Here is a 17641-nt window from a genome sequence, read left to right as displayed (position 1 = left end):
AAAACAAAGAAGAAATAAAGTATAAAATAGTGGGATACAATAGGTGTAAGTAATTAAGAAAAAAATGTGTTTTTAAGTGATTTAAAACATTTTGTTATTCTTGTAACGTATTTTTTAATTCGGAATTTGGCCGTTTTCGGAGTAGAATACCACTTGGCGGTTAGATTTCAAGCTAACAGATTCGTTTGATTATCTTTTTTTCCCTATCTTTATTTTCTACCCCTTCTTTTCTCAATTTTCCATACCCACGTTATTCGTTATGTTCACCATATATTATTATTGTTGTTTTCCAATTTTTTTTCTATTTATTTCTTTTGTTAAACTTTACTTATATTTTGCCTCTTTATCAATTATTATGGTTACATATATTTTTTTTTCTTTCAATTTTCCTTTTCTTTCCATATTTCAATTTTAAAATTATTAATAACTAATATATTCATATTTCTTTGCATTATGTAACTTCATTTTTATTTTATTTCCTTAATTATGTTAGTTTAACTACTAATTCAATTACCTATGTATACATTTTATTTTCCACTTCTCTCATCACTTTATTTTATTAATTCCATTCTGTAAAATTATTCAATTTATGTCATTTATTTCTTTTGTTAAACTTTACTTATATTTTGCCTCTTTATCAATTATTATGGTTACATATATTTTCTTTCTCTCAATTTTATTTTTCTTTGTTTATTTTAATTTTAAAATTATTAATAACTAATATATTCATATTTCTTTGCATTATGTAACTTCAGTTTTATTTTATTTCCTTAATTATGTTAGTTTAACTACTTATTCAATTACCTATGTATACATTTTATTTTCCACTTCTCTCATCATTTTATTTTATTAATTCCATTCTGTAAAATTATTCAATTTATGTCATTCTGTTTATATTTTCTTTTCTATATTTATTGGTTGTTATCTTGTTCTGTTCTTAGCCCTGATGAAAACTTGAAACTCTTGCCAAAACGTTGGCACGATTAAATAAGTTACATAAACTTATTTGTGTTTTATTTTGACCGCACTCCCAACCATCTTCTTCTCGTATATGTCATCCACGGTCAACTATCTCTTATAATTATTAATTTCCAAAATGTTTGGTGTACCTACCTACTTTTCCATATGAGCTTGACTGAGCCTTAATGATTCACAAAATGTAGAAGGGTTCTTAAATCCTGAGCGAATCAATTCAATAGCTCTTTCAACAATCAAGCAAAATATTTAAGTTATTATGTAATATTTCATTTTATTTTTTCAGAATTTCGAAGTGCATTTGACAAGAAATGCATATGCAACAGGAGAGAACACTCCGAACATCACAACGAATAATTAAACCAGAACGGATAATATTGTTTACTTTCTCTAACATTAGACATCCAGCGTGATTTTTCAACTTATTTACGAATTATAGGACATATATAAGACCTCATTGCAGATCAGAAAAACCACACACGGCAAAATGATTTACTTCAAGGCAGTTATAGCTTGTGCTCTGGTTGCAGCAGTTTCGGCACAGTCAACTACTTCTAGTACAAGAAGACCCTTCGCCCTTGTCCAGAATGCACTCAGCAGTATAAGTAATTCAGCAACAGCAGGATTTGGACAGTTAAACTCCGCATCACAAAGCTTGAACAAAGCGGCCAGCAATGGAGTACAGATGGGTGGCAGCTTGGCAAGTGGAGCTCTACAGGGTGCAGTGAATGCATTCAACCAAGGAGTCAGTAAGATGATTTTATGATAATAAAATGTCTGCCAACCATTCTGAATAGTTCTAATGTATTGCTAAGTAGAATATTACAGAATATATTTCATTTGCGAAAGACTTTTTTTTTTTAAATTATTTATTCAATGTAATTAACTGTACAAAATAATACATAAGTAAATATGTTGTATGTTTCATATACACTTGAAAATCTTGGGAAGGAACCACTGAAAATATTGGTGGTACTTCATACATTAATTTAAATTAGAAGGTCCCGTGGCCATCCTCTTTTCAGACGCGTCGGAGGATTATCAGAGTTCGTTAAGGATGAAAGATTAAGAATTAATGGGTTAGGATGGTTAAGGAGTTTGGAATGAAAAGACGCATATCTGTTTTTGGGTCAAATCTGCAACGAATGGGATGTTAAGGTCTTTGTGAATGAGTTTATTTGTAACGTAGTAAGGATCATCAAGGATTTTACGTAGGATTTGGGATTGTAAGGATTGGATGTGGGGGAATTTGATGGTTTGGTGGAGCCCCAGAGCTCAATTCCATATGTCCAAATTGGTCTGATTATTGTAGGGTATACTAATTTTTTGTAGTGAATGGGAAGTTTAGAGCGTTTGTCAAATAAGTGTTGTAGCAATCGAAATCTACGAGCAGTTTCTTGTCGTTTCAGTCTTGTGTGTGGATTCCAAGTAAGTCGCTTATCAAGATGGAGTCCTAAGTATCGAATCTGTTCAACAGGCATTGGTGGAGTATTTAGAAAGGATACTGTAGGACAGGAGGGCAGATGTTTATGACGGAGAGTAAAGGTGATCTGATGGGATTTGTCAGGATTTATTTTGATTCTCCAGTTTTGACACCATTCTTCAATAGATGTTATGTCTGTCTGTAGTGTTTGTGGTACATTAGTTGGGTCGTTGTTTACAGACTATACATGTGTCATTAGCGTATGTTGTTAGGACTGTGTTAGGGTGGGTTGGGATGTCAGCTACTCCATTATATTAAAGTCAGAATAATGAGAATTATTTTAAATAAATGAAAGCGTAATATAAGTACAGATCGGATTAATCGGCTTCGAAAACTATTTATATGCCACTTACAATATCAAACTTATTATATATTATTACAATATAAATATAGAGTCTGATCAATTTAGCTTCACTGTCAATGTTCAATATATTTTGAATATTTTGTGGATAGCAAGAACCGTGTATGGGTTGCTTTAAGATATATTGTATATTTTCTTTAAAGGTTAGGCAACTTAGGAGGATGTGGTATAAACCATTATTGAAATAAATTTTGCAGAAGGAAGAGAGTTCGTTTGCCTTGAAAGTGTGGGTTTTGCTTCAGTGGTGTAGTTTGATGTGCTCCAGGTAATGTGTTGCTAAATACACAATAGAAATGGTCATAACTAACTTGATTTCAAGGTCCGTTAGAGATAGAATTGGTAGAATTTGAAAAAATTCTAATGGGGTCATATTTATATCTATCCCTGAAAATTTCATCTAAGGGTAATCGGTGTATACACATAATGATTTCATTATAGACGTCACATGGATTTGACAGAAAACAAATTTAAATAATTGTCAATTTTTCATTTAATCAAATCATAGAAACAATGATTTTTTAAAAAAGTATATGATAAGTGGGTAGCTCAATAGTAGAGCACTGTCCTCCAAGGACCCGAATTCGAATCCTGCAGTGGTAAATAATTATTTTATGTTTCAATGTAATATAGCCTTTAGTTAGCCCTGAGCAAATGAGTTCCTTGCACAACCGTTGGTCTCGCAATAGAATGTAGTACGAAGTACTGCTGCCCTGAACCTTTGGTATAAATTTATTTTTTTATTTTAATAATAAATATTTATAGTGCGCTGTAAATTTTTTAAACTTATGACAGTCCTCCACTGAGGACTTATTCAGCCAGTGATTGGGAATGAAAATAATTGTATCTCGGGACCGCTACAAAATAAATTTTGACTGAATTAGGTGGGAATTGGACCCTCGCCCTTACATGCTTAGCTATCACGTTCTCATTGTTAACATGAACTCCAACTTATATGTACATCGAAGCTTTACCGTGTCACGAACCTGATTTTATTTAAATTATTAACCTTGTTTTCTTACTTCTATTTTATTATTATCCATTTAAGTTTGTAATCAATCATGTTATAATATATTTTTTATTACTATTTTTTATCTACTTTTTATTTTTAGTTATTTATAGTCTCGGCCAAAAGGGACTCCTAGCTATTTAAAAATCTATAAATATTGAACCTTTGTCAATAATAACGAGGAATCATAAAAATATATATGTATTTAAAAAAATAAAATAAATAGATAAAAACAATAATTCTTAAGAAGAAAAAAAACTATAAACAATGAGATTTATAAATTTAATAAAATAAATGATTGACTTCTAATGGGGTGGGAGGGGGAAACTAAATTCCATTGAGAAAAAAAGAAATAGTTACAATGACAATAACAGAAATAGATAGGTATAGAATTTATAGCAGGATGTCCTTCAACAACCTGGGCATCAGTTTTTTCTTGAGGTAGGATTTCCCAAGTTGTATGTTAATGCTTCTGGATTGTCGGTAACTGGGAGTGAAATTTTATGAACCTTTTTTGGTGTTCATTTATTGATTCCATTTATAGTTACAAACCAAGGGCCCTCCGCTGCAATTCTTAGGAACTTATTTTGAAATTATTGTACAGTATAGTTATATCAATTAGTACAGTATAGTCATGTTAATAGAAAATTTATTACCAAGTATTGAGGGTATTATGTAGCCCCTCTATCATGTCCATTTTCAACTGGCATTTCAATAGAACATTTATGATTTGCCGTAAAGGCGAATCCTGCTTTTATTTATGATTAAACTTTTAGTAAATATAACAATGATTTAAAAAAAAAATGTGGGATATAAATATATATACATATAAATCAACATAAAGAGGAATTCGGTGATTAAAATAGTCATTAAGATTTGACTCTAGTTGATATGTACGGTTAGAGTTATTAAGTTATAAAATGTAATATGTTTAATGTCAAGTTTACTGGATCTGACAGTTTTCTGTCGCTGCTTCAGTAGGCTCTTTTAAGAATTCCGTAAAGGCTAATGGCACAATAGTACCACCACAACAGTAAACATAGTTACCTAATCGTAGTGCCTGTGAAAATGAACCTTGACGGGTAATCGGAGTGGATTTATAAAGTGGCTCGTTATAAAACTTTTACTTTTTATGTTATTATTGATTTCATTTCTTTTTTCTTAATGGATTTGCTATTTATGTTGACAGATTTTAGAACTCAACTGGCAGGAGTAATCCCTGTGGTAGGCGATGTCGTCGCCTTGGAAGGTGGTCTGATGAAAGCTGGATCAGGTATTGTGAACAATGTGGGACAGGCTGCCATTAAGGGAGGAACCGGATTGGCAAATGGTATGTTGCAGCTGCAGAGCGGTCTAGTCTCCACTGGAGTGAACGTAGCCAACAACGCCATCGACAGAGGATTCGGAATGGCTAACAATATAGTCGGGGGCGTCGGTAAAGCTGTGGGGAATGCAATGGACTACGTCAATCAAGGTTTGCGGCCGGTGGGTGGATCAGGTGCTGCAGTAGGCAGTGTACAAGGTGGTGGATCAGGTGCTGCAGCAGGCAGTGTACAAGCTGGTGGATCAGGTGCTGCAGCAGGCAGTGTACAAGCTGGTGGATCAGGTGCAGCGTTAAGTAACGAGCAATCTAGTGGATCAGGTGCACCAACAAGCAATGTGCAAGCTAGTGGATCAGTCGCAGCGTCAAGCAACGAGCAGGTTAGTGGATCAGGCGCAGCATCAAGCAATGTGCAAGTCAGTGGATCAGATGCAGCATCAAGCAGTGTTCAAGCTAGTGGATCAGTTGCAGCTTCAAACAACGAGCAAGTTAGTGGATCAGGTGCAGCATCAAGCAATGTGCAAGTTAGTGTATCAGGTGCAGCTTCAAGCAATGAACAAGTAAGTGGATCAAGCGAGGCGTCAAGCAATGTGCAAGTTAGTGCATCGGTTGAGGCGCCAAGTAGCAACCAAGAGGAAGCTCAAACCGTTGTCTAGGACCTTCGATGTTACTTTGGAATGAAACTATGGATTCAAACATACCTTCAAAATTTCATTAGCCATAGCGTAGTCAAAATGTATTAAAAAGTAACACATTAATTAGAATATAGAAATCATTCAATAAAGAATAATTTTCTCCATCATTTTTTTCCTTGACCATATGATTGTATTCATTCTGCTGCGCTTCAAAGCGTGATAATGCCAGTTAGTTGATCGGCTCCGGTCCCATCCTTGCCCTTATCCTGTATACAGTTTTCACAGCTGACATCCCAACTCATCCTAACACTATCCTCACCACGTATGCCGATGACACATGTCTATTGTCAGTGAACAATGATCCTTACATTGTATCCCAAACCCTCCAATCCCACATCATCACCATTGAAGAATGGTGCAAAACGCTACGAACTTATTTTACAACACAACATAAAAAGAACAACGAGATAAGACACTGGGAGTAAAAGATGACCTCACGTCCATTCCTGATATCTGGAATTATATCATATAAAAAGAAATATTAAGACAGTCACAGGATGTTAAAATTTTAACCTTCCTTTGTATTATAAATCATTGATGAATCTCTTTAAACGTGCAAGTTGGCCGATCAGGTTCAACCTAACCGTCTCAATTGCCAATCCATTACAAAAGACTGATCTACATGATTATTATAAGGCCTATCTGGACATACGGAGTTGAGCTTTGGGGCTCCAATAAACCATCAAATTCCTCCCGAACCAATCCTTACAGTCCAAAATCCTTAATGCTCATTACTTTGACACAAATCAAGTCATCCATCAGGACTTCAATGCTCCATATGTTGCCGATTTCGTCAGAACCAGATACCAATCCTTCTATGATAAACTTCCCAACCACCCAAATCCACTTGTTTCTAGCCTGGCTTCTCCTTCATTACCTAATAATTCTCCTAGGCGTCTGAAAGGAAGATGGCCTCGAGGTCTTCTCTTCTAGAAATGTTATCGGAGTTCTATCAGTGGGTAGATTCTCCACATGTTTGTATCATGTCACTATGACACTTACAGCAAATTTACTTGTTGTATATATGTGTATACAGTTGTAAATAACAATAAATAAATTATTAAAAAAAAATTAATTACAAAAAAAAACCCACTTGGAAGTAAAATTAAACTAAATTAAAGAACAGAAAATACACTGTTGGGCATCAGCAGTTTTCAATTCATTTCTTATATAATTTAAGTTGTAATATAATATGAAAAAGATCCTGGGTCCTTGGAGTTTATAGCCCTGTTCCTCACAAATGAACTATCCACTTCTTAAAGAATATTATTATATTTTATTTTTTACTTTTTCTTATTTTTTTGAAAGGTATTTTACTGGCATTATTTTAATTTAGAGACTTCCAAATAGGTAACTTAGTTTATTATCGCTAGATATTGGAGGACTTCAATAAGCCGAAGGAGTCGAAGAGAGAGAAGGGTGAGAATTTATATTCAGGAAACATCTTGTCAGAACAGGAGCCGGCAAGAAGACAATATCTGGTCCTTGTAGTGACCTTGTCTCCCTAATTGGTACTCCAACTGAGCAATGGTCTCCAAGTTTCATCTTCCATTCTTAACGAAAGATATGAGGTATTAAACCCACTATATCTTCAATTAGATGTTTATTGTATAACTGATGGAATCAAGAAATAGAATTATTTTGTATCAGATTATAGGGTTTCGCTTCATCACTATCTGAGGTAGGGAAGTTATATATCCACACAAAAATAAAAATCTGATCTATTGCTCTTATCACACAACTTTTCGAATTAGAAAAGAAAGTAGAATTTCATGAGGTAATAATAACGCATACATAACTTTCTGTTAAGAATATAGAAAAGTAATGTTGTTTTCCTTCAATTATTCATCGTGCTCGTAGTTAATAATAATCCTTTAATTTCATCCCATATTACAACCATCGATGAATGGTGCCGAAATTAGGGAATTATAATAAATCCCATCGAATCATCTTTACTATACGTCGTAATTGCCCTAAAGTATCCTTTAATAATGTAGAACAGATCTGCTACCTTGGACTACAACTGGACAAATGACAAACCTAGAATCCCCAGACAAGTCTGAAAAGACAGGAAATTTCACGTCGATTCCGACAATTACAACATTTAGTAGACAAACGGTTTAAAATTTGAATACATAACAAAATACTGATCTACATGATAACAACATGTATTACTAATAATAACAACATGAGTTGAGCTTTGGGGCTCCACTAAACCTTCGAATTACTCCCTTATCCAATCCTTACAATCCAAAATCCTCAAAACTTTGTCACAGATAAAATCATCCATAAAGACCTATTTTATACGTAACCGATCCAGATCGATCCGGATATAAATTCTTCCATTATATCCTCAACTCTACATGCCTGTATCCTACCTGTTAAAGCCACCTCAAATCGACTATGTCTTTTTATTGGAAGGCTTTAAAAATGAACTAAAAACAAACTGGCTCAGATTAAACATTTATTTGGTTCAATTTAAACATGGTAAAAAAACCAAACTAAAAACTAACATAAACAAAACATACAAGTAAAAATAAAAGGGACTTTCAGATAAAAATAAAATTAGATAACTAAATTAAAAAAACAAAGAGATAAATGTACAAACAATATAAATATGTAAAATAAATACTGCTCGACGAAACGTTTGCTCCACTCCGATAGATCCGAGGAAGAGTGCTGCCGAGATAGGTCGCAGCTCTTGTTGCTAAATAAATCGCTGCAATGGTCCAGAGTTGGTGTAGTGACTCATTGATGGTCCGAATATCCAACAGCCGTATTGTATTAGACGAGCCGACAAAATGAACGCAGACTGGGCTGGTAATGAAGCTACCAGGGCCACTAATTAGTCGGAACTGCAATTAATAAAGTGGAAACACAGAAAAGGTCTGGTTCCGAACTGTAATGACTCACTAACTCACTAAAAATGTCCTAACTATTAAATTATAAGGGCAGACAGGGCTGCTTAGACGCTACCACAGCCACTAATAAGCCGGAACTGCTCTAAAAACTAAGATGGTCGGTCCGTTGCTAGGTGACGCTTCTTAGCAACAATTATCACCCCTAGCAACTGTCTCTATTACTCATTATTACAAACAAATATAATTACACATTTTTCTTTTCAAATAACTAAATCCAATTAAAATAATAAAAGTAAAAATAAATATAACAAAATTAAATACTAATAAAACTCAAATACTATTTACAATTATTTACAAGGTAATTATATATTATGGCGATAACACTACCATTATAGTTTAATATCAAATTTACTAGATGTATCTTTATGCAAATGAAGTTTTATATCTAAATAAATAAATGAATAAAAAAAAAATCATTAGCTTTTTCGTCAATTTAATGAAGATGAATACAACAGTTTCAATATAAAAAGGATTATTTTATTTTTTATTTCAAAGTGTATGTAACATAAGACGCCAATGCAACAAGGAAAGACACTCGCAATGAATAATCAAATCTGAACTTATTATAATATTGTTTTCCTTTTCAAAACACTCCTCTTTAGCATGAGGTGTGCTTTTTCACCTGATTAAAAAGAAATTGATTTTTCATTCGGAGCTCTATATCTTAAAAACTACCAACAACAATAGAAAATCTAAGAGAACATTATTTAAAGAAGAGTAAATTTGCTGAAATATTAGCCCTAATAAATCTATTTACGTTCAATAGTTCTCGAGATATAGCTTATTAAAAAGCAACATGTCATAAAAATGTACTAAAAGATTAGTAGTAAGTGAATTTATTTTGAGAAATTTCTGAGATACATATGTGACGAATAGATATTTGCCAACACTCATATTAAAGTTATAATATAGTTAAATATATATATTAATATAGTTAAATTTACTATAAAATCGTTTATAACGTTTATCTTTGTAGGAGTAGTAATTTTTAAGATATTAGACAAAATAAATTCACAAAATATTAATTTCTAGTTGTTCGGAAAAAATATATGATTTTTGAACAATATATCTCTATAACTATAAGACGTACATATGTCTGCCACACGTTGTCTGATTAATGTTATAAACGATTTTATAGTAAATATAATTAGCTTTAATATGAGTACTGGCAGACATCTGTACATCTTATGGTTTCATAAATCAAACTTATTATCCGAAAAACTATAAATCAATTTATTTTAGCAAATACCATGAAAACTACTACTCCTACGAAGATAAACATCAAAAACTACTTCATAGTCCATCAAACTAGCATTTATTTGAGGGCTAATAGACGCAAGTTGAATGGTTTAGGAGATATAGATTTCTCAAAATAAATTGACTAACTACTGGCTCTAGACTGAATAGATTGACTACCTCTAGGCAACATTTTAATGAAGTTTTGTTTTTAAAAAAGCAATACCTCAAGAACTATTGAACATAAATAGCTCTATTAGGGATCTTATTTTAGCAAATTTTCTTGGCATCTCCTTCATTATCTGATAATCCTCCTAGACGTATGGAAAGAAGTTGGCCTCGAGACCTTCCAATGCAGAAAATATTAGAGTGCTACAATGGGTAGTTTCTGTGCATGCCTGTATCATAATTTACAACGAATGACAAATTTTCGAGTTGTATATATTTTAATACAGTTTTAAATACCATAAATAAATTAAATTTACAAAAAAAAGTCTTTTTTTTGTCTCTTTGTATTTAAATTATTTTTTTATGTTATCTTTAGCATTTGTGCTATATATTTAATAGCTAATGTATTAATTTTTTTAACTATACCTTTCGAGAGATTATAACTATAACAGAAATAACAAATTATAATTTTTTTTATTATAATATTGTAAGAATCTTTTAATATTTTATTCTGGTTGTAAAATGAAGGAAAATTCATTATAATTCCTTGGTTTTCCTGGATTTTAAATATCTAATCTTTTTAAGTTGAGTTTTCCAGCAAGTTTTCCAGGTTCCAGCAGCCTCCTTTAACTTCATCATAAAAACTTTTTAATAATAATGCGGTTTGAATACTTCCTTTTCCTAAGTTAAACATGTAAATTAAATTATTCAAAAAGTATGATGGTGAAAGAAGGTTGAAAAAAAAAATGAAAAAGAAGTAACTTCATGAGAAATCTACAATCGAAGATTAAAGAACGCTGATGCCACCTTGTTCTCTGAATGCTGCAGTCAGCAACTTATGTCCTTTCTGAAGCTCAGGGTTTTTTTTTTTCTACATCTCTTCTTTTTTTTCACGTTTTATTTCAAATTATTATTTTTGTTTTTAATATTTATTTATTGCTATTTACAACTGTACATTATAATACATTTAGTAAATCTGATCTAAATTAAATTGGAGTGTTACAGGCGTTTAGAGAACCTACCCATTGGTAGCACTCTAATGACAGTTTACATTAGCTGGTCTTGTGGCCATTTTATTTTCAGGCGCCTCGGAGGATTGTCAGGAATGGAAGAGGATGCAAGATTAGAAAATAGTGGTTAGAGAGTTTATAATGGAAGGAGTGATATCTGGTTCGGGCTAGATCGGTTACATAGGGAACATTAAGGTCTTTATGTATGATTTTATTTGTGACAAAGTAAGGAGCATTGAGGATTTTACGAAGGATTTTGGATTGTATATTTCAAATTAAAAATAGAAAAGTGTTCCATCCCAAAATAATATTGAATAATATTTAGCAATGCTACGTATATAATTAGTCTCAACTATGATTAATATTAATTTGAAAATTCGTACAAATATTAAAACTAATCGAATATTATTATAATCAAATATATAAAAATGAATTTTTGTAAGTTCGTACATCCTGCGCCGCCATACTGTTCATACGATCGTGATGGGGTTTATTGATATCTATCATTTTACCGGAAGGTTAGAGACTATTCCAATTTTTTTCAGTAAAAAAAAGTTATTAAAAATATTACGATTTTTGCCAAGTTGCCAGTGTGTGTATATACATTTATAGTCACTAATGAACAATTGTTTTCGGGGAATTTGGAGATTTTATTGTTCTCATATGCCGATTGTTTGCTAACTAGTGTACTAATATATTCAACATTGAAGAACTAATGGTTGTCCACTAAAACAAACTAGCACATCGACTACAAAGCAAAAGGTGTGGAGAATAGCAAGTGTGTGGGTTGCTTCTTGACCCTAAGCAGACTCTGTTATTTTATATTAGTTGTTTAATAAATAGGATAACTTCAACATGCTTCAAACAATCTACACGATACTTAGGAGTGGCTTAGGGCTCTATAATCTGCAGCTTAGGGCAAAAACCAGATTTAATTAAACTGTTATTATTATTATGTTAATATAAGTTACGATGGCATACATTCAACTTTCTATCGATTGGTAAAAAATAAAAAATGCAGTGGAGTTATGAACTATACAGAAAATACAGACATATATGGTCATTTGGTGAATCAAAATCAGTTGTTGGGAATCAGTTTTTTTTTTGTGGTTGATTAGCTTTTTCTTTAAAAACCTAAATATGATAGGCTTTTCATGAAATATATTTATTTTTTGTACCTGCTTTACTGAAATCCTCATTATGTTTTTTTAAAATTTTTTTTTATATAAACCTTATTTAATTGACAGATATTACAATCTGTCACACTAGGGAAACATAAAATTGAAAAGGAATAGTATACAAACAATTTGGAATAAATTGATCGTGATAATGATAATCGTGGAATTAGATACACCATCTAATTCCACGATTATCAATAAATTAATTTTTTTACTATTCAATTATCAGTTATCAATTTTTTATCATTTATGATTCAATTCAATATTTTGTATAATTCCAAATTTGTTTGTATACTATTCCTTTTCAATTTTATGTTTCTTTAAATGTTGTTATCTCTTTTGTTCTATAGCCCTAATGAAGACCTGAAACTCAGGTCGAAACGTTGGCATAAAATAAATAAATATGGTTTTGTTTATTTATGTTCTTTTTGCTGACCGCACCCCACGACAAACTTCTCCAATTATTAATCTACGGTCAACTATCTACACCTCATAGTTTGATTATGTTCATTTTCTTTATCCTTCTATTTGTATATATTTTAAGAGAGATTTTATTTATTTGTATGTACTTTTTTTTTTATTTCTTACATTTATTTATTTTCATTATTATTTTATTTTATTTTAATATGAATGTGATCATTCATCACTAATACCTATTGCCGCAATAGTGTGACAGATTGTAATATCTGTCAATTAAATAATGTTTTAAAAATAACACAATGAGGATTTCTTTAAAGCAAGTAAAAAAATAAATATATTTGATGAAAAACCTAATCGACCACAAAAAAAAAACAAAAAAAAAAAAAACTTATTTTGATTCACCAAATGACCATATCTGCCTGTATTTTCTGTATAGTTCATAACTCCACTGCATTTTTTATTTTTTACCAATCGGTAGAATATTAACATATTAATAATATATTAACATAATAATTATAATAATAATAACAGTTTAATTAAATCTGGTTTGTGCTCTAAGCTGCAGATTATAGAGCCCTAAACCACTCCTAAGTATCGTGTAGATTGTTTGAAGCGTGTTGAAGGTATCCTATTTATTTAACAACTAATATAAAATAACAGAGTCTGCTTAGGATCAAGAAGCAACCCACACACTTGCTATTCTCCATACCTTTTGCTTTGTATTCGATGTGCGAGTTTGTTTTAGTGGACAATCATTAGTTCTTCAATGTTGAATATATTAGTACACTAGTTACCAAACAATCGGCATATGAGAACAATAAAATCTCCAAATTCCCCGAAAAAAATTGTTCATTAGTAACTATAAATGTATATACACACACTGGCTTAGATAGTAGCACATCGGTCAAAAGAAAAAATTACAATAATTTTTTTTTTAATTTTGTGTTAGATATATTCCTTAGATACAGTAACATGTATTAATTACATATATGAAACATGAACATATATATGATGTATATATACATCATACCCTACCGTGGAACATGTATTTGCTTTTAGTCCTGGCTTCGTGCACGAGACCAGATGAGATCGGGCAGTATCGGCTTTTTCCAATTCAAACTCTTATCACTATTTTTATCTGTTTCCTCCTTTAATTATTCATCGTGCTCTCAGTTAATAAATAATAATCCTTTAATTTCATCCCATATTACAACCTTCGGTGAATGGTTCAGAAATTAGGGAATTATAATAAATTCCCATCAAATCACCTTTACTATTCGTCGTAATTGCACTACATTATCCTTTAATAATGTTGCTCTTATCCCTGTAGAATAGATCCCTTACCTTGGAATACATCTGGACAAACGACTAACCTAGAACCCCCACACAAAACTGAAAGGTAGGAAACTACAGGTCGATTATCACTAATATAAATTTTCAAGACAAACGGACTAAACTCTCAATCCATTACAAAAGACTGATCTACAAGATTATAATAAGGCTTATCTGAACACACAGAGTTGAGCTTTGGGGCTTCAGAAAACCTTCGACCTCCTGACGTATCCAATCCTTCGTAAAATCTTCAATGCTCCTTACCTTACCACAAATAAAATCATCAACTTAGACTTTAATGTTCCGTATGTAACCGATCAAACCCGAATCAGATATTAATCATTCTAGTATTAACTCCCTATCCATCCAAATACACTAGTTTTTAACTTCGCTTCCTCTTCCATTTCTAAAAAACGAGGAGCCTGAAAAGAAGATGCCCTCGGCTTCTTATGAAGAAATGTTATTAGTGTGCTACCAGTGGCTAGTTTCTTTACAAGGTTGTATCATACCATCATAATCTAGCATCCAATTAAGTGGATGCATTTTTATGTAAATACAATTTAAATGTTAGCCAAATAAAAAATTAAAATATTGTATTGTAGATCGTGTGTGCTTTGTTACAACCCCATAGCGTCAGAGCAGTCTCTAAGAGGACACTCGTAAAGAAAGAAACCTGCAAAACGCAACAGTAATATCTATGTAATAAAAACAATTAAACTAGTAGATCAAAGTTTTTTTGTGTCTCAAATCAAGAAAAGGAGCGATACATACGAAATATACCAAAAACCAAAGTGGTGAATCTACAAACATTGCTACATTTTTTTTTTTGGAATTCAGAAAAGTTCTTAGTGACCCTGCAAATAAAACTGCTATATAATCAATTCAAGTACATCTAAATTAAAAATTAACTCCTTCCTAATATATGCAACAACAGTAGAAACTAAATTCTTATAGAACTTGTGAGTGGTATGTAAATTTGTAATTAGATTTATGATATATGAAAGATATTATTTTTCAAAATAATATTTCAACGTTTTAAATCACTAGACTGAAATCTAAAATTCTAAAAACGCAATGAATAGTGAAATGAGAACTCATTTTAATATTGTTTACATCCTCTAAGAAATTATATTCGCCTTTAGGAATTTCTGTACGTGCTTATTCGCCAGAATTACGTATTATGAGATATATAAAAGAGGCCACTTGAAGTCTACGAAGCACACTCAGACAAGATGTACTTCAAAGTTGTTCTTGCTTGTGCACTGGTCGCCGCAGCTTCGGCCCAGACAGCAACAGTCAGTGGTTCAGCATCGACCTCAGGGACTGCCAGTGCTTCCACTACAGTAACCACAACAAGAAGGCCTTCGATATTCTTAGGTTTCCAGAACGCACTCAACAGCTTGAGCAACTCAGGAAGAGCAATGGTCGGATTGTTCAACAACACAGCACACACCGTCAACAAAATGGTCGGCGATGGGGTTACTGGATTCACCGCAGCAGGACAACAGATGGTCAAAACCGCCAGCAGCCTGGGATCTTCAGCTCTCCAGGGAGGAATAGCTGCCGCCCAGAGTGGAGTCGGTAAGGATATTGGTCGAAGATATATCCAACTGAAGTAACTAATCTTTATGTTATATAAACACACTTTACACATAAGTTTTTTCATAAATTTAGATGAATATTTACTTTGATATAAAGAGTCTTTCATTGTATCCGTTTACAGATATTGGAGTTAATATGGCTGGAATCGTCCCCGGGATGAGCGGATTAGCCAGTGTGGGAGGCGAAATGACCAAGACTGGATTAAATGTTGCCAATTCGTTGGGACAGGCTGGAATTGGCATGGGAAGTGGATTGGCTAACGGCAACTTGCAGTTGGTGAGCGGGTTGGCCAGCGCTGGAACAGGATTAGCGACCAACGGTATCAACATGGGAGTGGGCATTGCTAACAAAGGAATGGAAGTAGGATTCGGGATGGCCAACAGTGGACTGCAGACTGCTAGCAACTTGGTGGACACTGCAGTGGACTATGCCAGCCAAGCTTCCAGTAAGTTGTCCAGTTTGGCCACATCAACAGCTAACAGCATGCAGGCAGCCATTCCAAGCTCTTTGAATGTGCAAGCTAGTGGATCAGCTTCTGCAAATCCAAGCGCGACTGTAAGTGTTCAATCTCAAACAGTAGTCTAGGACTACCTATGATATCAAGAGATACAATTCCAATTCTAATACTGCTAAAACATATGGATAACTAATGATTGTAGATTAATATATTTCAATAAAGATGCAAGACTAATGAAACATTTTTATTTTCATACCCACTCGATCGTATTGTTGTATGTTGTAATTAAATTTAATTACAAACAGTTTCAGTAAAGAAAATGATCCTATACAGACAATGGACACTATCAATAATATATATCAACTAAATTATTTTGTGAAAAGATTTGTATTTACGAGTAATTAAAAAATCTAAAAGCAAAGGTTTGAACGAATATAAAACGTTACTTATATACAATAGAAACCATACAGAACTAACTATATAGTATATTCAAACAAGAAATTAGTTTTGATGATGTCAACATTTTTGATAGGAAAAAAAAATTATAGAAAATCGATGTATTGAGATGTAAAATAAGTAGGTAGCCTGATTTCAATAAAAACTTCAGATTCTTTTAAACATTTTTCATTAACTATATATAACGCATTTTGATCTAAGACATGTTGCCATCTTTCAGGTAATTTTTTAATTCCGTCCTCCCAGAACTCAGATTTTTGTGCAATTAACTCCTCTATGTGCATTTTGCAGTCCTCGAGCGAGTTAAAGTGTTTCCCGTTAAGAGAGTTTTGAAGGGCCCGAAATAAGTGAAAATCTGTTGGGGTAAGGTCAGGTGAATAGGGCGGGTGGGAGATCACATCCCAGCCAAACTCTAATAATTATTTAAAATCGCTAATGGATATGCGCTCCGATAAATTATTTTCCGTCAAATTGTGAGGAACCCACTATCATCCCGCCAAATGATTTGAGACACTTAAATGAAATATTTTGAGCGTTTCAGCCATTTCCTGTGTCGAAGAGTGAGGATTGTCTGTGACCAATGTTTGAATTTGGTCATCAACAGTTGAAGGACGACCCGACCGCTTTACGTCTTCCAAGTCAAAATATCCGGTTCTGAACCGAGCAAACCACTTACGGACGGTGCTTCTAATCGGAAATATAAATTTATTCCTGCTAATTTTGAAACAATGGAGAAATAATAATAAACATAACTGTGAACTAATATATCTTTCAAGAAAGATATTAGTCAAATGGAACATTTTAATTTTTAATCAAGAAAAAAAAAGATTTCGAAAAACAACAATTGACAAGTAAAGTTAACTATTTAATAATCTAACGATTTATGATTCGATGGTTCGACCAACTTTGAAATAGTGAAGTTTAATATATCGATATTTGTGACTAATAATTTAAATTTGATATATTGTAATATTAATATTGAGATTTGATTTTGGAACACATTTTTTTTAGATAATATAT

The 17641-nt window shown here is 32.5% G+C and overlaps 3 protein-coding genes across 3 annotated transcripts in view; 2 read left to right on the top strand and 1 right to left on the bottom strand.

Annotated features, from left to right (window-relative positions):
• RYa-R (RYamide receptor) overlaps positions 1 to 17641 on the bottom strand; it is a 707678-nt gene that overhangs the window by 68094 nt on the left and 621943 nt on the right. The gene's annotated exons all lie outside the window — the stretch shown is intronic.
• LOC106679178 (uncharacterized) lies at positions 1440 to 5945 on the top strand. Its single transcript, XM_014418181.2, has 2 exons — positions 1440 to 1724; positions 5015 to 5945. Exons 1-2 carry the CDS (start codon positions 1463 to 1465, stop codon positions 5800 to 5802), a joined length of 1050 nt encoding a protein of 349 aa, XP_014273667.1. The 5' UTR covers positions 1440 to 1462; the 3' UTR covers positions 5803 to 5945.
• LOC106679172 (protein rtoA) lies at positions 15302 to 16404 on the top strand. The gene is made up of 2 exons (XM_014418170.2): positions 15302 to 15687; positions 15830 to 16404. Exons 1-2 carry the CDS (start codon positions 15339 to 15341, stop codon positions 16291 to 16293), a joined length of 813 nt encoding a protein of 270 aa, XP_014273656.1. The 5' UTR covers positions 15302 to 15338; the 3' UTR covers positions 16294 to 16404.

The sequence above is a fragment of the Halyomorpha halys genome, unplaced genomic scaffold (genome assembly GCF_000696795.3).
Source record: "Halyomorpha halys isolate HHAL.00 unplaced genomic scaffold, Hhal_1.1 Scaffold12.1, whole genome shotgun sequence".
In the NCBI taxonomy this organism is placed as follows: Eukaryota; Metazoa; Arthropoda; class Insecta; order Hemiptera; family Pentatomidae; genus Halyomorpha; species Halyomorpha halys.
The sequence above is the reverse complement of the archived record's forward strand: the minus strand, read 5'-3'. Positions and strand labels throughout refer to the sequence as shown.